The sequence below is a fragment of the Penaeus vannamei genome, chromosome 21 (genome assembly GCF_042767895.1).
Source record: "Penaeus vannamei isolate JL-2024 chromosome 21, ASM4276789v1, whole genome shotgun sequence".
Classification (NCBI taxonomy): Eukaryota; Metazoa; Arthropoda; class Malacostraca; order Decapoda; family Penaeidae; genus Penaeus; species Penaeus vannamei.
The window spans coordinates 25,822,437-25,847,436 of record NC_091569.1 but is presented as its reverse complement, the minus strand read 5'-3'; the positions used below and the strand labels follow the sequence as shown (position 1 = coordinate 25,847,436).

At 46.6% G+C, this 25,000-nt stretch overlaps 1 protein-coding gene across 1 annotated transcript in view; it reads left to right on the top strand.

Annotated features, from left to right (window-relative positions):
• Positions 1-25,000, top strand: part of LOC113807358 (uncharacterized) — a gene marked incomplete at its 5' end in the record, with an annotated part of 75,310 nt that overhangs the window by 6,802 nt on the left and 43,508 nt on the right. Inside the window, 38 exons of the mRNA XM_070136238.1 lie at positions 1-19; positions 192-346; positions 555-598; positions 1,311-1,732; positions 1,887-2,038; positions 3,075-3,136; positions 3,291-3,784; positions 4,085-4,522; positions 4,929-5,518; positions 5,701-5,896; positions 6,137-6,448; positions 6,749-7,024; positions 7,073-7,492; positions 7,523-7,917; positions 8,220-8,308; positions 8,436-8,893; positions 9,084-9,217; positions 9,336-9,397; positions 9,480-9,595; positions 9,806-10,279; positions 10,346-10,621; positions 11,102-11,395; positions 11,840-12,061; positions 12,542-12,853; positions 13,334-13,465; positions 14,432-14,725; positions 15,204-15,301; positions 15,420-15,589; positions 16,014-16,147; positions 16,754-17,047; positions 17,726-17,875; positions 17,924-18,124; positions 18,677-18,808; positions 18,893-19,147; positions 19,646-20,029; positions 20,474-20,683; positions 20,960-21,649; positions 22,272-23,207. The exon at positions 1-19 is cut by the window's left edge and continues 149 nt beyond it. Of these exons, the coding sequence (XP_069992339.1) occupies positions 1-19; positions 192-346; positions 555-598; positions 1,311-1,732; positions 1,887-2,038; positions 3,075-3,136; positions 3,291-3,784; positions 4,085-4,522; positions 4,929-5,518; positions 5,701-5,896; positions 6,137-6,448; positions 6,749-7,024; positions 7,073-7,492; positions 7,523-7,917; positions 8,220-8,308; positions 8,436-8,893; positions 9,084-9,217; positions 9,336-9,397; positions 9,480-9,595; positions 9,806-10,279; positions 10,346-10,621; positions 11,102-11,395; positions 11,840-12,061; positions 12,542-12,853; positions 13,334-13,465; positions 14,432-14,725; positions 15,204-15,301; positions 15,420-15,589; positions 16,014-16,147; positions 16,754-17,047; positions 17,726-17,875; positions 17,924-18,124; positions 18,677-18,808; positions 18,893-19,147; positions 19,646-20,029; positions 20,474-20,683; positions 20,960-21,649; positions 22,272-23,207 (10,492 nt within the window). The remainder of the gene's footprint in view (positions 20-191; positions 347-554; positions 599-1,310; positions 1,733-1,886; positions 2,039-3,074; positions 3,137-3,290; positions 3,785-4,084; positions 4,523-4,928; positions 5,519-5,700; positions 5,897-6,136; positions 6,449-6,748; positions 7,025-7,072; positions 7,493-7,522; positions 7,918-8,219; positions 8,309-8,435; positions 8,894-9,083; positions 9,218-9,335; positions 9,398-9,479; positions 9,596-9,805; positions 10,280-10,345; positions 10,622-11,101; positions 11,396-11,839; positions 12,062-12,541; positions 12,854-13,333; positions 13,466-14,431; positions 14,726-15,203; positions 15,302-15,419; positions 15,590-16,013; positions 16,148-16,753; positions 17,048-17,725; positions 17,876-17,923; positions 18,125-18,676; positions 18,809-18,892; positions 19,148-19,645; positions 20,030-20,473; positions 20,684-20,959; positions 21,650-22,271; positions 23,208-25,000) is intronic.

Sequence of the window (25,000 nt, the reverse complement as noted above, 5' to 3'; positions counted from 1 at the left end):
ATCACCAACAGAGACTCTAGCACCAACAAAGACTCAATCATTAACAGAGACTCCATCACCAACAGAGACTTCATCATCAACGGAGACTCTAACACCAACAAAGACTCCATCACCAACCGAGACTCCATCACCAACAGAGACTCCATCTCCAACAGAGACTTCATCATCAACAGAGACTCAATCATCAACAGAGACTCCATCACCAACAGAGACTCCAGCAACAAAAGAGACTCCATCACCAACAGAGACTCAAGCACCAAAGGAGTCTTCATCAGCAACAGAGACTCCATCATCAACAAAGACTCCATCATCATTAACAGAGACTCCCTCACCAACAAAGACTCCAGCACCAACAGAGACTTCATCACCAACAGAGACTCCATCATCAACAAAGACTCCATCATTAACAGAGACTCCCTCACCAACAGAGACTCCATCACCAACAGAGACTCCATCATCAACAGAGACTCCATCACCCACAGAGACTCCATCATCAACAGAGATTCCATCATCAACAGAGACTTCATCATCAACAAAGACTCCATCACCAACAGAGACTCCATCACCAACAGAGACTCCAGCACCAACAGAGACTCCAGCACCAACAGAGACTCCATCACCAAAAGAGACTCCATCACAAACAGAGACTCTAGCACCAACAAAGACTCCATCACCAACAGAGACTCAATCATCAACAGAGACTCCATCACAAACAGAGACTCCATCACCAACAGAGACTCCATCATCAACAGAGATTCCATCACCAACAGAGACTCCAGCACCAACAGAGACTTCATCATCAACAGAGACTCCATCACCAACAGAGACTCCATCACCAACAGAGACTCCATCACCAAAAGAGACTCCATCACCAACAAAGACTCCATCACCAACAGAGCCTTCATCACCAAAAGAGACTCCATCACCAACAAAGACTCCATCACCAACAGAGACTCCATCACCAACAAAGACTCCATCACCAACAGAGACTCAACCACCAACAGAGACTCCATCACCAACAGAGACTCCATCACCAACAGAAACTCCATCACTAACAGAGATTCCATTACCAATAGAGACTTCATCATCAACAGAGACTCCATCACCAACAGAGACTCCATCACCAACAGAGACTCCATCACCAACAGAGACTCCATCACCAACAGAGACTCCATCACCAACAGAGACTCCATCACCAACAGAGACTCCATCACCAACAGAGACTCCATCACCAACAGAGATTCCATCACCAACAGAGACTTCATCATCAACAGAGACTCCATCACCAACAGAGACTCAATCACCAACAGAGACTCCATCATCAACAGAGACTCAAGTACCAACAGAGACTCCATCACCAACAGAGATTCAAGCACCAACAAAGACTCAAGCACCAACAGAGACTTCATCATTAACAGAGACTCAAGTACCAACAGAGACTCCAGCACCAACAGAGACTCAAGCACCAACAGAGACTCAAGCACCAACAGAGACTCCATCACCAAAAGAGACTCAATCATCAACAGAGACTCAAGCACGAACAGAGAATCAATCATCAACAGAGACTCCATCACCAACAGAGACTCCAGCACCAACAGAGACTCCAGCACCAACAGAGACTCCATCACCAACAGAGACTCCAGCACCAACCGAGACTCCATCACCAACCGAGAACTTATCACCAACAGAGACTCCATCACCAACAGAGACTCCATCATCAACAGAGACTCAAGCACCAACAGAGACTCCATCATCAACAGAGACTCAAGCACGAACAGAGACTCCATCACCAACAGAGACTCCATCACCAACAGAGACTCCATCACCAACAGAGACTCCATCACCAACAGAGACTCCATCACCAACAGAGACTCCATCACCAACAGAGACTCCATCACCAACAGAGACTCCATCACCAACAGAGACTCCATCACCAACAGAGACTCCATCATCAACAGCGACTCAAGCACGAACAGAGACTCAAGCACCAACAGAGACTCCATCACCAACAGAGACTCCATCACCAACAGAGACTCCAGCACCAACAGAGACTCTGACACCAACAGACACTCCATCACCAAAAGAGACTCCATCACCAACAGAGACTCCATCACCAACAGAGACTCCATCACCAACAGAGACTCCATCACCAACAGAGACTCCATCACCAACAGAGACTCCATCACCAACAGAGACTCCATCACCAACAGAGACTCCATCACCAACAGAGACTCCATCACCAACAGACTCTCTGACACCAACAGAGACTCTGACACCAACAGAGACTCTGACACCAACAGAGACTCCATCACCAACAGAGACTCCATCACCAACAGAGACTCTGACACCAACAGAGACTTTGACACCAACAGAGACTCTGACACCAACAGACACTCTGACACCAACAGAGACTCTGACACCAACAGAGACTCTGACACCAAAAGAGACTCCATCACCAACAGAGACTCCATCACCAACAGAGACTCTGACACCAACAGAGATTCCATCACCAACAGAGACTCAAGTACCAACAGAGACTCCATCATCAACAGAGACTCCATCATCAACAGAGACTCCATCACCAACAGAGACTCCATCACCAACAGAGACTCCATCACCAACAGAGACTCCATCACCAACAGAGACTCCATCACCAACAGAGACTCCATCACCAACAGAGACTCCATCACCAACAGAGACTCCATCACCAACAGAGACTCCATCACCAACAGAGACTCCAGCACCAACAGAGACTCCATCACCAACAGAGACTCCATCACCAACAGAGACTCCATCACCAACAGAGACTCCATCATCAACAGAGACTCCATCACCAACAGACACTCCATCACACACAGAGACTCCATCACCAACAGAGACTCCATCACCAACAGAGACTCTGACACCAAAAGAGATTCCATCACCAACAGAGACTCTGACACCAACGGAGACTCTGACACCAACAGAGACTCTGACACCAACAGAGACTCCATCACCAACAGAGACTCCATCACCAACAGACACTCCATCACCAACAGAGACTCCATCATCAACAGAGACTCCATCACCAACAGAGACTCAGTCACCAACAGAGACTCCATCACCAACAGAGACTCCATCACCAAAGGAGACTCAAGTACCAACAGAGACTCCATCACCAACAGAGACTCCATCACCAACAGAAACTCCATCACCAACAGAGATTCCATCACCAACAGAGACTTCATCATCAACAGAGACTCCATCACCAACAGGGACTCCATCACCAACAGAGACTCCAGCACCAACAGAGACTCCATCACCAACAGAGACTCCATCACCAACAGAGACTCCATCACCAACAGAGATTCCATCACCAATAGAGACTTCATCATCAACAGAGACTCCATCACCAACAGAGACTCCATCACCAACAGAGACTCCATCATCAACAGAGACTCCATCACCAAGAGAGACTTCATCATCAACAGAGAGTCAAGTACCAACAGAGACTTCATCAACAACAGAGATACAAGCACAAATAGAGACTCAAGCACCAACAGAGACTTCATCATTAACAGAGACTCAAGTACCAACAGAGACTCCAGCACCAACAGAGACTCCATCACCAACAGAGACTCCATCACCAACAGAGACTCCATCACCAACAGAGACTCCATCACCAACAGAGACTCCAGCACCAACAGAGACTCCATCACCAACAGAGACTTCATCATCAAAAGAGACTCAAGTACCAACAGAGACTCCATCACCAACAGAGACTTCATCATCAAAAGAGACTCAAGCACCAAATGAGACTCCATCATCAACAGAGACTCAAGCAAGAAAAGAGACTCCATCACCAGCAGAGACTCAATCATCAAAAGAGACTCCATCACCAACAGAGACTCCATCACCAACAGAGACTCCATCACCAACAGAGACTCCATCACCAACAGAGACTCCATCACCAACAGAGACTCCATCACCAACAGAGACTCCATCACCAACAGAGACTCTGACACCAACAGAGACTCTGACACCAACAGAGACTCCATCACCAACAGAGAATCCATCACCAACAGAGACTCTGACACCAACAGAGACTCTGACACCAACAGAGACTCTAGCACCAACAGAGACTCCATCACCAAAAGAGACTCCATCACCAACAAAGACTTCATCAACAACAGAGACTCAAGCATCTACAGAGACTCCATCATCAACAGAGACTCAAGTACCAACAGAGACTCCATCATCAATAGAGACTCAATCATCAACAGAGACTCCATCACCAACAGAGATTCCATCACCAACAGAGACTCAAGCACCAACAGAGGCTCCATCATTAACAGAGACTCCATCACCAAAAGAGACTCCATCACCAAAAGAGACTCCATCACCAACAGAGACTCCAGCACCAACAAAGACTCAATCATCAACAGAGACTCCATCACCAACAGAGACTCTATCATCAGCAAAGACTCCATCACTAACAGAGACTCCATCACCAACAGAGACTTCATCATCAACAGAGATTCCAGCACCAACAGAGACTCCATCATCAACAGAGACTCCATCACCAACAGAGACTCCATCACCAACAGAGACTCCATCACCAACAGAGACTCCATCACCAACAGAGACTCCATCATCAACAGAGACTCTGACACCAACAGAGACTTCATCATCAACAGAGACTCAAGTACCAACAGAGACTCCATCACCAAAAGAGACTCCATCACCAAGAGAAACTCCATCACCAACAGAGACTCCATCACCAACAGAGACTCCATCATCAACAGAGACTCAAACACCAAGAGAGACTCCCTCACCAAGAGAGACTCTGACACCAACAGAGACTCCATCACCAACAGAGACTCCATCACCAACAGAGACTCCATCACCAACAGAGACTCCATCACCAACAGAGACTCCATCACCAACAGAGACTCCATCATCAACAGAGACTCCATCACCAACAGAGACTCCATCACCAACAGAGACTCTGCCACCAATACAGACTCCATCATCAACAGAAACTCTGACACCATCAGAGACTCCATCAACAACAGAGACTCCATCATCAACAGAGACTCTGACACCAACAGAGACTCTGACACCATCAGAGACTCCATCAACAACAGAGACTCCATCATCAACAGAGACTCTGACAACAACAGAGACTCAAGCACCAACAGAGACTCCATCATCAACAGAGACTCAAGTACCAACAGAGACTTCAGCATCAACAGAGACTCCATCACCAACAGAGACTCCATCACCAACAGAGACTCAAGCACCAACAGAGACTCCATCACCAAAACAGACTCCATCAACAACAGAGACTCTGACACCAACAGAGACTCCGTCACCAACAGAGACTCCATCAACAACAGAGACTCCAGCACCAACAGAGACTCCATCATCAACAGAGACTCCATCAACAACAGAAACTCTGACACCAACAGAGACTCTGACACCAACAGAGACTCTGACACCAACAGAGACTCCATCAACAACAGAGACTCCATCAATAACAGAGACTCCAGCACCAAGAGAGACTCCATCATCAACAGAGACTCCATCACCAACAGAGACTTCATCATCAACCGAGACTCCATCACCAACAGAGACTCCATCACCAACAGAGACTCCATCAACAACAGAGACTCTGGCACCAACAGAGACTCTGACACCAACAGAGACTCCATCAACAAGAGAGACTCCAGCACCAACAGAGACTCCATCATCAACAGAGACTCCATCACCAACAGAGACTCCATCACCAACAGAGACTCCATCATCAACAAAGACTCTGACACCAATAGAGAGTCTGACACCAACAGAGACTCCATCACCAACAGAGACTTCATCATCAACAGAGACTCCATCACCAAAAGAGACTCCATCATCAGCAAAGACTCCATCACTAACAGAGACTCCATCACCAACAGAGACTCCATTACCAAAAGAGACTCCATCACCAAAAGAGACTCCATCACCAACAGAGACTCTGACACCAACAGAGACTCCATCACCAACAGAGACTCCATCATCAACAGAGACTCTGACACCAACAAAGACTCAAGCACCAACAGAGACTCCATCACCAACAGAGACTCCAGCACCAACAGAGACTCCATCATCAACAGAGACTCAAGTACCAACAGAGACTCCATTACCAACAGAGACTCAAGCACCAACAGAGACTCCATCACCCACAGAGATTCCATCACCCACAGAGACTCAAGCACCAACAGAGGCTCCATCATTAACAGAGACTCCATCACCAAAAGAGACTCGATCACCAAAAGAGACTCCATCACCAACAGAGATTCCAGCACCAACAAAGACTCCATCATCAACAGAGACTCCATCATCAACAGAGACTCCATCATCAGCAAAGACTCCATCACTAACAGAGACTCCATCACCAACAGAGACTTCATCATCAATAGAGATTCCAGCACCAACAGAGACTCCATCATCAACAGAGACTCCATCACCAACAGAGACTCCATCACCAACAGAGACTCCATCACCAACAGAGACTCCATCACCAACAGAGACTTCATCACCAACAGAGACTCTGACACCAACAGAGACTCCATCACCAACAGAGACTCCATCATCAACAGAGACTCTGACACCAACAAAGACTCAAGCACCAACAGAGACTCCATCACCAACAGAGACTCCAGCACCAACAGAGACTCCATCATCAACAGAGACTCAAGTACCAACAGAGACTCCATTACCAACAGAGACTCAAGCACCAACAGAGACTCCATCACCAACAGAGATTCCATCACCAACAGAGACTCAAGCACCAACAGAGGCTCCATCATTAACAGAGACTCCATCACCAAAAGAGACTCCATCACCAAAAGAGACTCCATCACCAACAGAGACTCCAGCACCAACAAAGACTCAATCATCAACAGAGACTCCATCACCAACAGAGACTCCATCATCAGCAAAGACTCCATCACTAACAGAGACTCCATCACCAACAGAGACTTCATCATCAACAGAGATTCCAGCACCAACAGAGACTCCATCATCAACAGAGACTCCATCACCAACAGAGACTCCATCACCAACAGAGACTCCATCACCAACAGAGACTCCATCACCAACAGCGACTCCATCATCAACAGAGAGTCTGACACCAAGAGAGACTTCATCATCAACAGAGACTCCATCACCAAATATGACTCCATTACCAACAGAGACTCCATCACCAACAGAGACTCCATCATCAACAGAGACTCCATCATCAACAGAGACTCCATCACCAACAGAGACTCCATCACCAAAAGAGACTCCATTATCAAAAGAGACTGTGACACCAATAGAGACTTTGACACCAACAGAGACTCCATCATCAAAAAAGACTCCATCATCAACAGAGACTCCATCACCAACAGAGACTCCATCATCTGCAAAGACTCCATCACTACCAGAGACTCCATCACCAACAGAGTCTTCATCATCAACAGAGATTCCAGCACCAACAGAGACTCCATCATCAACAGAGACTCCATCACCAACAGAGACTCCATCACCAACAGAGACTCCATTACCAAAAGAGACTCCATCACCAACAGAGAGTCTGACACTAACAGAGACTTCATCATCAACAGAGACTCCACCAAAAATGACTCCATCACCAACAGAGACTCTGACACCAACAGAGACTCCATCATCAACAGAGACTCCATCACCAACAGAGACTCCATCACCAACAGAGACTCCATCACCAACAGAGACTCCATCATCCAAAGAGACTTTGACACCAATAGAGACTTTGACACCAACAGAGACTCCATCATCAACAGAGACTCCATCATCAACAGAGACTCCATCACCAACAAAGACTCCATCACCAACAGAGACTCCATCACCAACAGAGACTCCATCACCCACAGAGACGCCATCACCAACAGAGACTCCATCACCAACAGAGACTCCATCATCAACAGAGATTCCATCACCAACAGAGACTCCATCACCAACAGAGACTCCTTCATCAACAGAGACTCCATCATCAACAGAGACTCTGACACCAACAGAGACTCTGACACCAACAGAGACTCCATCAACAACAGAGACTCCATCAACAACAGAGACTCCATCACCAACAGAGACTCCATCATCAATAGAGACTCTGACACCAATAGAGACTCTGACACCAACAGAGACTCCATCATCAACAGAGACTCAAGTACCAACAGAGACTCCAGGACCAACAGAGACTCCATCACCAACAGAGACTCCATCACCAACAGAGACTCAAGCACCAACAGAGTCTCGAGCACCAACAGCGACTCTAGCACCAACAGAGACTCCAGCACCAACAGAGACTCCATCATCAACAGAGACTCCATCACCAACAGAGACTCCATCATCAACAGAGACTCCATCACCAACAGAGACTCCTTCACCAACAGAGACTCCATCATCAACAGAGACTCCATCACCAACAGAGACTCCATCACCAACAGAGACTCTGCCACCAATAGAGACTCTGACACCAACAGAAACTCTGACACCAACAGAGACTCCATCAACAACAGAGACTCCATCATCAACAGAGACTCTGACACCAACAGAGACTCTGACACCATCAGAGACTCCATCAACAACAGAGACTCCATCATCAACAGAGACTCTGACAACAACAGAGACTCAAGCACCAACAGAGACTCCATCATCAACAGAGACTCAAGTACCAACAGAGACTTCAGCATCAACAGAGACTCCATCACCAACAGAGACTCCATCACCAACAGAGACTCAAGCACCAACAGAGACTCCATCACCAAAACAGACTCCATCAACAACAGAGACTCTGACACCAACAGAGACTCCGTCACCAACAGAGACTCCATCAACAACAGAGACTCCAGCACCAACAGAGACTCCATCATCAACAGAGACTCCATCAACAACAGAAACTCTGACACCAACAGAGACTCTGACACCAACAGAGACTCTGACACCAACAGAGACTCCATCAACAACAGAGACTCCATCAATAACAGAGACTCCAGCACCAAGAGAGACTCCATCATCAACAGAGACTCCATCACCAACAGAGACTTCATCATCAACCGAGACTCCATCACCAACAGAGACTCCATCACCAACAGAGACTCCATCAACAACAGAGACTCTGGCACCAACAGAGACTCTGACACCAACAGAGACTCCATCAACAAGAGAGACTCCAGCACCAACAGAGACTCCATCATCAACAGAGACTCCATCACCAACAGAGACTCCATCACCAACAGAGACTCCATCATCAACAGAGACTCTGACACCAATAGAGAGTCTGACACCAACAGAGACTCCAGCACCAACAGAGACTCAAGCACCAAAAGAGACCTCATCACCAACAGAGACTCCAGCACCAACAGAGACTCCATCACCAACAGAGACTCCATCACCAACAGAGACTCCATCACCAACAGAGACTCCATCATCAACAGAGACTCCATCACCAACAGAGACTCCATCATTAACAGAGACTCCATCACCAACAGAGACCCCATCACCAACAGACACTCTGACACCAACAGAGACTCCATCACCAACAGAGACTCCAGCACCAACAGAGACTCCATCATTAACAGAGACTCTGACACAAATAGAGATTCCATCACCAACAGAGACTCCATCACCACCAGAGACTCCATCACCAACAGAGACTCCATCACCAACAGAGACTCCATCACCGACAGAGACTCCAGCACCAACAGAGACTCCATCATCAACAGAGACTCTGACACCAACAGAGACTCTGACACCAACAGAGACTCCATCACCAACAGAGACTCAAGCACCAAGAGAGACTCCATCACCAACAGAGACTCCATCACCGATAGAGACTCGATCATCAACAGAGACTCTGACACCAATAGAGACTCCATCACCAACAGAGACTCCATCATCAACAGAGACTCTAGTACCAACAGAGACACAAGCGCCAACAGAGACTCCATCACCAACAGAGAGTCCAGCACCAACAAAAACTCCATCAGCAACAGACACTCCGTCACCAACAAAGACTCTAGCACCAACAGAGACTCCAGCACCAACAGAGACTCTAGCACCAACAGACACTCCAGCACCAACAATATCTCCATCATCAGCAGAGACTCCAGCACCACTAACGTCTCCATCACCAACAGAGACTCCAGCACCAACAGACACTCCGTCATCAACAGAGACTCCAGCACCAACAGAGACTCCATCATCAACAGAGACTCCATCACCAACAGAGACTCCAGCACCAACAGAGACTCCATCATCAACAGAGACTCCAGCACCAACAGAGACTCCATCATTAACAGAGACTCCAGCACCAACAGAGACTCCATCATCAACAGAGACTCCATCATCAACAAAGACTCCATCATCAACAGACACTACACCATCAACAGAGACTCCATTACCAACAGACACTCCACCATCAACAGAGACTCCATCATCAACAGAGACTCTGACACCAACAGAGACTTCAGCACCAACAGAGACTCCATCACCAACAGACACTCTACCATCAACAGAGACTCCATCATCAACAGAGACTCAAGCACCAACAGAGACTCAAGCACCAACAGAGACTCAAGCACCAACAGAGACTCCATCACCAACAAAGACTCCAGCACCAACAGAGACTCCAGCACCAACAGAGACTCCAGCACAAACAGAGACTCAAGCACCAACAGAGACTCCATCATCAACAGAGACTCCATCATCAACAGAGACTCAAGCACCAACAGAGACTCCAGCACCAACAGAGACTCCATCACAATCAAAGACTCCAGCACCAACAGAGACTCCAGCACCAACAGAGACTACATCACCAACAAAGACTCCAGCACCAACAGAGACTCCAGCACCAACAGAGACTCCAGCACCAACAGAGACTCAAGCACCAACAGAGACTCCATCATCAACAGAGACTCCATCATCAACAGAGACTCAAGCACCAACAGAGACTCAAGCACCAATAGAGACTCAAGCACCAACAGAGACTCCATCACCAACAAAGACTCCATCACCAACAGAGACTCCATCACCAACAGAGACTCCATCACCAACAGAGACTCAAGCACCAACAGAGACTGCATCACCAACAGAGACTCCATCATCAACAGAGACTACATCACCAACAGACACTACATCATCAACAGAGACTCCATCATCAACAGAGACTCTGATACCAACAGAGACTCTGACACCAACAGAGACTCCATCATCAACAGAGACTCAAGTACCAACAGAGACTCAAGTACCAACAGAGACTCCATCCTCAACAGAGACTCAGGTACCAACAGAGACTCAAGTACCAACAGAGACTCAAGCACCAACAGAGACTCCATCATCAACAGAGACTCAAGTACCAACAGAGACTCAAGCACCAACAGAGACTCCATCAACAACAGAGACTCCAGCACCAACAGAGATTCCATCATCAACAGACACTCAATCATCAACAGAGACTCTGACACCAACAGAGACTCTGACACCAACAGAGACTCCATCATCAACAGAAACTCCATCATCAACAGAAACTCCATCATCAACAGAGACTCCATCATCAACAGAGACTCAAGTACCAACAGAGACTCAAGCACCAACAGAGACTCCATCATCAACAGAAACTCCATCATCAACAGAGACTCCATCATCAACAGAGACTCAAGTACCAACAGAGACTCCATCACCAACAGAGACTCCAGAACCAACAGAGACTCCATCATCAACAGAGACTCCATCATCAACAGAGACTCCATCACCAACAGAGACTCTGACACCAACAGAGACTCAAGCACCAACAGAGACTCCATCATCAACAGAGATTCCATCACCAACAGAGACTCCATCACCAACAGAGACTCTGATACCAACAGAGACTCTTACACCAACAGAGACTTCATCACCAACAGAGACTCTGACACCAACAGAGACTCCATCACCAAAAGAGACTCCATCACTAACAGAGACTCCATCACCAACAGAGATTCCTTCAACAGCAGAGACTCCATCACCAACAGAGACTCCAGCACAAACAGAGACTCCATCATCAACAGAGATTCCATCACCAACAGACACTCCATCACCAACAGAGACTTCATCACCAACAGAGACTCTGACACCAACAGAGACTCCATCATCAACAGAGACTCTGACACCAACAGAGATTCCATCACCACCAGAGACTCCAGCACCAACAGAGACTCCATCATCAACAGAGACTCCATCACCAACAGAGACTCCATCACCAACAGAGACTCCATCATCAACAGAGACTCCATCACCAACAGAGACTCTATCATCAACAGAGACTCCACCACCAACAGAGACTCCATCATCAAAAGAAACTCCATCACCAACAGAGACTCCATCACCAACAGAGACTCCATCACCAACAGAGGCTCTGACACACACAGAGACTCCATCACCAACAGAGACTCTGACACCAACAGAGACTCCAGCACCAACAGAGACTCCATCACCATCAAAGACTCCAGCACCAACAGAGACTCCAGCACCATCAGAGACTCCATCACCAACAAAGACTCCAGCACCAACAGAGACTACATCACCAACAGACACTACATCATCAACAGAGACTCCATCATCAACAGAGACTCTGACACCAACAGAGACCCTGACACCAACAGAGACTCCATCATCAACAGAGACTCAAGTACCAACAGAGACTCAAGTACCAAAAGAGATTCCATCCTCAACAGAGACTCAGGTACCAACAGAGACTCAGGTACCAACAGAGACTCAAGTACCAACAGAGACTCAAGCACCAACAGAGACTCCATCATCAACAGAGACTCAAGTACCAACAGAGACTCAAGCACCAACAGAGACTCCATCACCAACAGAGACTCCAGCACCAACAGAGATTCCATCATCAACAGAGACTCAATCATCAACAGAGACTCTGACACCAACAGAGACTCTGACACCAACAGAGACTCCATCATCAACAGAGACTCAAGTACCAACAGAGACTCAAGCACCAACAGAGACTCCATCATCAACAGAAACTCCATCATCAACAGAGACTCCATCTTCAACAGAGACTCAAGTACCAACAGAGACTCCATCACCAACAGAGACTCCAGCACCAACAGAGACTCCATCATCAACAGAGACTCCATCATCAACAGAGACTCCATCACCAACAGAGACTCTGACACCAACAGAGACTCAAGCACCAACAGAGACTCCATCATCAACAGAGATTCCATCACCAACAGAGACTCCATCCCCAACAGAGACTCTGACACCAACAGAGACTCTGACACCAACAGAGACTTCATCACCAACAGAGACTCTGACACCAACAGAGACTCCATCACCAACAGAGACTCCATCACTAACAGAAACTCCATCACCAACAGAGATTCCTTCAACAGCAGAGACTCCATCACCAACAGAGACTCCAGCACCAACAGAGACTCCATCATCAACAGAGATTCCATCACCAACAGACACTCCATCACCAAAAATGACATCATCACCAACAGAGACTCTGACACCAACAGAGACTCCATCATCAACAGAGACTCTGACACCAACAGAGATTCCATCACCACCAGAGACTCCAGCACCAACAGAGACTCCATCATCAACAGAGACTCCATCACCAACAGAGACTCCATCATCAACAGAGACTCCATCACCAACAGAGACTCTATCATCAACAGAGACTCCACCACCAACAGAGACTCCATCATCAAAAGAAACTCCATCACCAACAGAGACTCCATCACCAACAGAGACTCCATCACCAACAGAGACTCTGACACCAACAGAGACTCCATCACCAACAGAGACTCTGACACCAACAGAGACTCTGACACTAACAGAGACTCCAGCACCAACAGAGACTCCATCATCAACAGAGACTCCATCACCAGCAGAGACTCCATCACCAACAGAGACTCCATCACCAACAGAGATTCCATCACCAACAGAGATTCCATCACCAACAGAGACTCCATCACCAACAGAGACTCCATCACCAACAGAGACTCCATCACCAACAGAGACTCATGCACCAACAGAGACTCCATCATCAACAGAGACTCCATCACCAACAGAGACTCCATCACCAACAGAGACTCCATCATCAACAGAGATTCCATCACCTACAGAGACTCCATCACCAACAGAGACTCCATCACCAACAGAGACTCCATCACCAACAGACACTCCATCACCAACAGAAACTCCATCATCAACAGAGACTCTGACACCAACAGAGTCTCCATCATCAACAGAGACTCAAGTACCAACAGAGACTCCATCACCAAAAGAGACTCAAGCACCAACAGAGACTCCATCACCAACAGAGACTCCAGCACCAACAGAGATTCCAGCACCAACAGAGACTCCATCACCAACAGAGACTCCATCACCAACAGACACTCCATCACCAACAGAGACTCCATCATCAACAGAGACTCTGACAGCAACAGAGACTCTGACAGCAACAGAGACTCCAGTACCAACAGAGATTCCATCACCAGCAGAGACTCCATCATCAACAGAGACTCTGACACCAACAGAGACTCCATCACCAACAGAGACTCCATCACCAACAAAGACTCCATCACTAACAGAGATTCCATCACAAACAGAGACTCCATCACCAACAGACACTCCATCACCAACAGAGACTCCATCACCAACAAAGAATCCAGCACCAACAGAGATTCCATCACCAACAGAGACTCCATCATCAACAGAGAGTCTGACACCAACAGAGACTCCAGCACCAACAGAGACTCCAGCACCAACAGAGATTCCATCACCAACAGAGACTCCAGCACCAACAGAGACTCTGACACCAACAGAGACTCTGACACAAACAGAGATTCCATCATCAACAGAGACTCTGACAGCAACAGAGACTCTGACAGCAACAGAGACTCCAGCACCAACAGAGATTCCATCACCAAAAGAGACTCCATCATCAACAGAGACTCTGACACCAACAGAGACTCCATCACCAACAGAAACTCCATCATCAACAGAGACTCCATCACCAACAGAGACTCCATCATCAACAGAGACTCCATCACCAACAGAGATTCCATCATCAACAGAGACTCCACCACCAACAGAGACTCCATCATCAACAGAGACTCCATCACCAACAGAGACTCCATCATCAACAGAGACTCCATCACCAACAGAGACTCTGACACCAACAGAGACTCCATCACCAACAGAGACTCTGACACCAACAGAAACTCTGACACTAACAGAGACTCCAGCACGAATAGAAATTCCATCACCAACAGAGACTCCATCACCAACAGAGACTCCATCACCAACAGAGACTCCATCACCAACAGAGATTCCATTACCAACAGAGACTCCATCACCAACAGAGACTCCATCACCAACAGAGACTCCATCACCAACAGAGACTCCATCACCAACAGAGACTCCATCACGAACAGAGACTCATGCACCAACAGAGACTCATGCACCAACAGAGACTCCATCATCAACAGAGACTCCATCACCAACAGAGATTCCATCACCAACAGAGACTCCAGCACCAACAGAGATTCCATCACCTACAGAGACTCCAGCACCAACAGAGATTCCATCACCAACAGAGACTCCATCACCAACAGAGACTCCATCACCAACAGACACTCCATCACCAACAGAAACTCCAGCACCAACAGAGACTCTGACACCAACAGAGACTCCATCATCAACAGAGACTCAAGTACCAACAGAGACTCCATCACCAAAAGAGACTCAAGCACCAACAGAGACTCCAGCACCAACAGAGACTCCATCACCAACAGAGATTCCATCACCAACAGAGACTCCATCACCAACAGAGACTCCATCACCAACAGACACTCCATCACCAACAGAGACTCCATCATCAACAGAGACTCCATCACCAACAGAGACTCCATCACCAACAGAGACTCCATCATCAACAGAGACTCAATCACCAACAGAGACTCCATCACCAACAGAGACTCCATCACCAACAGAGACTCCATCACCAACAGAGAGTCCATCACAAACAGAGACTCCATCACCAACAGACACCCCATCACCAACAGAGACTCCATCACCAACAGAGACTCCAGCACCAACAGAGATTCCATCACCAACAGAGACTCCATCATCAACAGAGAGTCTGACACCAACAGAGACTCCAGCACCAACAGAGACTCCAGCACCAACAGAGATTCCATCACCAACAGACACTCCATCACCAACAGAGACTCCATCACCAACAGACACTGCATCACCAACAGAGACTCCATCATCAACAGAGACTCTGACAGCAACAGAGACTCTGACAGCAACAGAGACTCCAGCACCAACAGAGATTCCATCACCAACAGAGACTCCATCATCGACAGAGACTCTGACACCAACAGAGACTCCAGTACCAACAGAGATTCCATCATCAACAGAGACTCCATCACCAACAGAGACTCCATCATCAACAGAGACTCCATCACCAACAGAGACTCCATCACCAACAGAGATTCCATCACAAACAGAGACTCCATCACCAACAGACACTCCATCACCAACAGAGACTCCATCACCAACAGAGACTCCATCACCAACAGAGATTCCATCACCAACAGAGACTACATCATCAACAGAGAGTCTGACACCAACAGAGACTCCATCATCAACAGAGACTCAAGTACCAAAAGAGACTCCATCACCAACAGAGACTCCATCACCAACAGAGACTCCAGCACCAACAGAGATTCTATCACCAACAGAGACTCCATCACCAAGAGACACTTCATCACCAAGAGACACTCCATCACCAACAGAGACTCCATCACCAACAGAGACTCCATCATCAACAGAGACTCAAGCACCAACAGAGACTTCATTATCAACAGAGATTCAAGTACCAACAGAGACTCAAGCACCAACAGAGACTCCATCATCAACAGAGACTCCATCACCAACAGAGACTCAAGCACCAACAGAGGCTCCAGCACCAACAGAGACTCAAGCACCAACAGAGACTCCATCACCAACAGAGATTCCATCACCAATAGAGACTTCATCATCAACAGAGACTCCATCATCAACAGAGACTCCATCACCAACAGAGACTCCATCACCAACAGAGACTCCATTACCAACAGACACTCCATCATCAACAGAGACTCCATCACCAACAGAGACTCCATCATCAACAGAGACTCCATCAAGAACAGAGACTTCATCATCAACAGAGACTCCATCACCAAAAATGACTCCATCACCAACAGAGACTCTGACACCAACAGAGACCCCATCACCAACAGAGACTCAAGCACCAACAGAGACTCAAGCACCAACAGAGACTCCATCATCAACAGAGACTCCAGCACCAACAAAGACTCCATCATCAACAGAGATTCCATCATCAACAGAGACTCCATCACCAACAGAGACTCCATCACCAACAGAGACTTTATCACCAACAGAGACTTTATCACCAACAGAGACTCCATCACCAACAGAGACTCCATCACCAACAGAGACTCCATCACCAACAGAGACTCTAGCACCAACAGAGACTCCATCACCAACAGAGACTCCATCACCAACAAAGACTCCATTATCAACAGAGACTCCATCATCAACAGAGACTCCATCACCAACAGAGACTTCATCACCAACAGAGACTCCATCACCAACAGAGACTCCATCACCAACAGAGACTCCAGCACCAACAAAGACTCCATCATCAACAGAGACTCCATCACCAGGAGAGACTCCATTACCAGCAATGACTCCATCATTAACAGAGACTCCATCACCAATAGAGACTCCATCACCAACAGAGACTCCAGCACCAACAAAGACTCCATCATCAACAGAGATTCCATCATCAACAGAGACTCCATCACCAACAGAGACTCCATCACCAACAGAGACTCCATCACCAACAGAGACTCAATCATCAAAGACTCCATCATCAACAGAGACTCCATCACCAACAGAGACTCCATCACCAACAAAGACTCCATCATTAACAGAGACGCCATCACCAACAGAGACTCCATCACCAACAGAGACTCCATCACCAACAGAGACTCCAGCACCAAGAGAGACTCCATCACCAACAGAGACTCCAGCACCAAGAGAGACTCCATCACCAACAGAGACTCCATCATCAACAGAGACTCCATCACCAACAGAGACTCGATCATCAACAGAGACTCCATCACCAACAGAGACTCCATCATTAACAGAGACTCCATCACCAACAGAGACTCCATCACCAACAGACACTCCATCACCAACAGAGACTCCCGCACCAACAAAGACTCCATCATCAACAGAGACTCCATCACCAACAGAGACTCCATCACCAACAGAGACTCCATCACCAACAGAGACTCCATCATTAACAGAGACTCCATCACCAACAGAGACTCCATTACCAACAGAGACTCCAGCACCAACAAAGACTCCATCATCAACAGAGACTCCAGCACCAACAGAGACTCCATCACCAACAGAGACTCCATCACCAACAGAGACTCCATCACCAACAGAGACTCCATCACCAACAGAGACTCCATCACCCACAGAGACTCCATCACCAACAGAGACTCCATCACCAACAAAGACTCCATCACCAACAAAGACTCCATCATCAACAGAGATTCCATCATCAACAGAGACTCCATCATCAACAGAGATTCCAGCACCAATAGAGACTCCATCACCAACAAAGACTCCATCATCAACAGAGATTCCATCATCAACAGAGACTCCAGCACCAACAGAGACTCCATCACCAACAGAGATTCCATCATTAACAGAGACTCCATCACCAACAGAGACTCCATCACCAACAGAGACTCCATCACCAACAGAGATTCCATCATTAACAGAGACTCCATCACCAACAGAGACTCCATCACCAATAGAGACTTCATCACCAACAGAGACTCCATCACCAACAGAGATTCCATCATCAACAGAGACTCAATCACCAACAGAGACTCCAGCACCAACAAAGACTCCATCATCAACAGAGACTCCATCACCAACAGAGACTCCATCACCAAAAGAGACTCCATTATCAACAGAGATTCCATCAACAGAGACTCTAGCACCAACAGAGACTCCATCACCAACAGAGACTCCATCACCAACAAAGACTCCATTATCAACAGAGACTCAATCACCAACAGAGACTCCATCACCAACAGAGACTCCATCACCAACCGAGACTCCATCACCAACAAAGACTCTATCATCAACAGAGATTCCATCATCAACAGAGACTCTAACACCAACAGAGACTCCATCATCAACAGAGACTTCATCACCAACAGAGACTCCAACTTCAACAGAGACTCCATCACCAACAGAGACTCCATCACCAGCAAAGACTCCATCACCAACAGAGACTCCATCACCAACAGAGACTCCATCACCAACAGAGACTCCATCACCAACAGAGACTCCATCACCAACAAAGACTCCATCATCAACAGAGACTCTATCACCAACAAAGACTCCATCATCAACAGAGACTCCATCACCAACAGAGACTCCATCACCAGCAAAGACTCCATCACCAACAGAGACTCCATCACCAACAGAGACTCCATCACCAACAAAGACTCCATCACCAACAGAGACTCCATCACCAACAAAGACTCCATCATCAACAGTGTCTCCAGCACTAACAAAGACTCCATCATCAACAGTGTCTCCAGCACTAACAAAGACTCCATCATCAACAGTGTCTCCAGCACTAACAAAGACTCCATCATCAACAGTGTCTCCAGCACTAACAAAGACTCCATCATCAACAGTGTCTCCAGCACTAACAAAGACTCCATCATCAACAGAGATTCCATCATCAACAGAGACTCCATCATCAACAGAGATTCCAGCACCAATAGAGACTCCATCACCAACAAAGACTCCATCATCAACAGAGATTCCATCATCAACAGAGACTCCAGCACCAACAGAGACTCCAGCACCAACAGAGATTCCATCATTAACAGACACTCCATCACCAACAGAGACTCCATCACCAACAGAGACTCCATCACCAACAGAGATTCCATCATTAACAGAGACTCCATCACCAACAGAGACTCCATCACCAACAGAGACTTCATCACCAACAGAGACTCCATCACCAACAGAGATTCCATCATCAACAGAGACTCAATCACCAACAGAGACTCCAGCACCAACAAAGACTCCATCATCAACAGAGACTCCATCACCAACAGAGACTCCATCACCAACAGAGACTCCATCACCAACAGAGACTCCATCACCAACAGAGACTCCATCACCAAAAGAGACTCCATCATCAACAGAGATTCCATCATTAACAGAGACTCCATCACCAACAGACACTCCATCACCAACAGAGACTCCATCACCAACAAAGACTCCATTATCAACAGAGACTCCATCACCAACAGAGACTCCATCACCAACAGAGACTCCATCACCAACAGAGACTCCATCACCAACAAAGACTCTATCATCAACAGAGATTCCATCATCAACAGAGACTCTAACACCAACAGAGACTCCATCATCAACAGAGACTTCATCACCAACAGAGACTCCAACTTCAACAGAGACTCTATCACCAACAGAGACTCCATCACCAGCAAAGACTCCATCACCAACAGAGACTCCATCACCAACAGAGACTCTGACACCAACAGAGACTCCATCACCAACAGAGACTCCATCACCAACAAAGACTCCATCATCAACAGAGACTCTATCACCAACAAAGACTCCATCATCAACAGAGACTCCATCACCAACAGAGACTCCATCACCAACAGAGACTCCATCACCAACAGAGACTCCATCACCAACAGAGACTCCATCACCAACAGAGACTCCATCACCAACAGAGACTCCAACACCAACAGAGACTTCATCACCAACAGAGACTCCATCATCAACAGAGACTCCATCACCAACAGAGACTCCATCACAAGCAAAGGCTCCATCATCAACAGAGACTCCATCACCAACAGAGACTCCATCACCAACAAAGACTCCATCATCAACAGAGACTCCATCACCAACAGAGACTCCATCACCAACAGAGACTCCATCACCAACAGAGACTCCATCACCAATAGAGACTTCATCACCAACAGAGACTCCAGCACCAACACAGACTCCATCACCAGCAAAGACTCCATCACCAACAGAGACTCCATCACCAACAGAGACTCCATCACCAACAAAGACTCCATCACCAACAGAGACTCCATCACCAACAAAGACTCCATCATCAACAGTGTCTCCAGCACTAACAAAGACTCCATCATCAACAGTGTCTCCAGCACTAACAAAGACTCCATCATCAACAGTGTCTCCAGCACTAACAAAGACTCCATCATCAACAGTGTCTCCAGCACTAACAAAGACTCCATCATCAACAGTGTCTCCAGCACTAACAAAGACTCCATCATCAACAGAGATTCCATCATCAACAGAGACTCCATCATCAACAGAGATTCCAGCACCAATAGAGACTCCATCACCAACAAAGACTCCATCATCAACAGAGATTCCATCATCAACAGAGACTCCAGCACCAACAGAGACTCCAGCACCAACAGAGATTCCATCATTAACAGACACTCCATCACCAACAGAGACTCCATCACCAACAGAGACTCCATCACCAACAGAGATTCCATCATTAACAGAGACTCCATCACCAACAGAGACTCCATCACCAACAGAGACTTCATCACCAACAGAGACTCCATCACCAACAGAGATTCCATCATCAACAGAGACTCAATCACCAACAGAGACTCCAGCACCAACAAAGACTCCATCATCAACAGAGACTCCATCACCAACAGAGACTCCATCACCAACAGAGACTCCATCACCAACAGAGACTCCATCACCAACAGAGACTCCATCACCAAAAGAGACTCCATCATCAACAGAGATTCCATCATTAACAGAGACTCCATCACCAACAGACACTCCATCACCAACAGAGACTCCATCACCAACAAAGACTCCATTATCAACAGAGACTCCATCACCAACTAAGTCTCCATCACCAACAGAGACTCCATCACCAACAGAGACTCCATCACCAACAAAGACTCTATCATCAACAGAGATTCCATCATCAACAGAGACTCTAACACCAACAGAGACTCCATCATCAACAGAGACTTCATCACCAACAGAGACTCCAACTTCAACAGAGACTCCATCACCAACAGAGACTCCATCACCAGCAAAGACTCCATCACCAACAGAGACTCCATCGCCAACGGAGACTCCATCACCAACAGAGACTCCATCACCAACAGAGACTCCATCACCAACAAAGACTCCATCATCAACAGTGTATCCAGCACTAACAAAGACTCCATCATCAACAGTGTCTCCAGCACTAACAAAGACTCCATCATCAACATTGTCTCCAGCACTAACAAAGACTCCATCATCAACAGTGTCTCCAGCACTAACAAAGACTCCATCATCAACAGTGTCTCCAGTACCAACAAAGACTCCATCACCAACAAAGACTCCATCATCAACAGTGTCTCCAGCACCAACAAAGACTCCATCACCAACAAAGACTCCACCATCAACAGTGTCTCCAGCACCAACAAAGACTCCATCACCAACAGAGACTCCATCACCAACAAAGACTCCATCATCAACAGTGTTTCCAGCACCAACAAAGACTCCAATATTGGAAACATCATCAAAGAATCCAGCACAAACGAACATCATAACACAAACATCTGCAGACTCTCCAACACCAGCAAATAGAACAACAACAATGACTTCATTTACAACCCCACCGAACATCTCAGTCTCCAATGACACAGTAAAACCTGCAGGATGCGTGACAATGGAAGAGGAATTAAGAAATGTTCTTGATAAACTCAATTATAATATGAGCAGAATTCAGGCTAGAATACAGTCGGTCAGTCAAGAACTTGCGCAATGTGCTGAAAATGCTAGTGCCCTCCATCGCGCCCTTGAACTCACTGCTGACTTGATGGATATGACGAAAAAGCTCGAAGAAGTTTTAAGCGAGATTTATAACTTGAAGAATCGCAGTCGGGGTCGAGGTGCTAAGTCTGTCGATTTTTTCCTGCCAAGGAATTACAATGGACTACAAACAGGTGAGATGTACTTCATTGGAATCGAAATATTAATGATTGAGTCATGCATTTCTTCGTTAATTATATGATTATCCATTTTATCACTTTTGGCAATTAAGCTTGTCATGGCAAATAGTGGGCGCCCACTATGGTTGGCAATGCTGGTCGCCTTTCCCCTGCTGTCAGCTTATCGGAGGGAGATTATTTATCTCTTTTAGTAGCGACAACATTCGTAAAGTTAAACTTTATGGCGCTAGCATGTAAAGCGAAGGTAAACCTTTACTTTTTAAAAGTTTTTAGAATGATAACCAAATCAATGGTTTTAGGTGCCTAATGTTGTCCGCAAACTACCGAGCGAGCCAGGCGCAAACTGGGGAACTGCCGAGCGGTGTCAATAATTCCGTTCGCGGTGCCACTCGCCCCCCCCCCCAAAAAAAAAAAAAAAATGCATGGCTAATGGAAATTAGTCCTGGAGCCAAGGGGTATTTTTGGGGTCGAGTGCCCCTAAATCACTCACTCAATTGTAGGGGGTCTCCTGGGACACCTTTTTAGCGAGGGTGGACATGCTGAAGCCCGGCAGTAATGGAACTATTCAGTGTTTTGTCTGAAAAGTCAGCACCTTCGGATGCGTAAAAAATTGGGGGTAGGGGAAAATAGAATAGCAAGAACTTCTGCTGACTGAATCACATCCAACAAGGTGATGAAGAGCTGCCAACGTCCTGCAGGTTTCGTGACCCATCAACTTGAAATGTTTTCAAGTTCATTACACAAATCACTTGTTTGGTTTAACCATCAGACCCTCTTCATAAAACAAATGTCAGCAGGTGTGTGATATCATAGTTGCGGACGCAGGCAACGTCGAAGATTTTCTGAGTCTCAGCTAGTTGCTGCTTACAATATTTTGTTTGATTTAAATATTTTAAAGTTATTTCTATGGATTGTGTCAAATAAGGCCCTCTTCTTTGTAACAAGTCTTTCAGTGCAGAAAATTTCATACAGATTTGCGGAATGTCCTTCAAACTGTAGCAGGTCTTCGCATATCTCTTAGGGCATGATCTGTTGTGAAACATGAATACATTTAGTGCCCCTGTGCAAGAAACATGGGAAAAGTGGTGGTTAGAAATATAATACCGTCCAATAAATTTCATCTGTTTTCATACCGATGCGCAGAAATGGCCTCATCGGCGTTTAAGCCAATTCTACCATTTTTAAACAAAAATGTGTTGCAGTCCCCTTCTAAACAGAGGTATAGTTAGTTCTTTTTAGTGATGAGGGTGTAACAGATCATTTGGAGTGCAATATTTTGCAATTTTTTGGCCAATACTTGCATGAAATGCACATTTTTCGTAACGCCCGGGGGGCATGTGCGTCCTACCCCACCTCTACCTTTAGCTACACCCCTGTCAAATATATAATAAATTAAATGGCCATTTACACCATTGCCAATAACAAACAAGATAAAAACATGACCAGAATTTATCATTTCAATCGAAAAAGATCGTATGATAGAAGCTGAAAACAATGACCCGTTAAAGCATTTTTATGACATGAAGCACAAATATCAAGAGATCTGAAAGGGTTTATGTATTTCAGCACAGGTTTATACTAATTTCAAAAACTTTCTTGGTATCTGTCCTGTATCAATACACAAAATATTTAAGAATAAATAAAAAAAATCCATATCAGGTATGATGTCCAAGTCAAAAGATCCTATATTTGAGATTGGTGTTACATTTTAACATTGTTTGAACTAGTCATGCTTACATGCATTTTGTAGCTAACTTCCTAAGCTACAAAATGAGTGGTCATACATG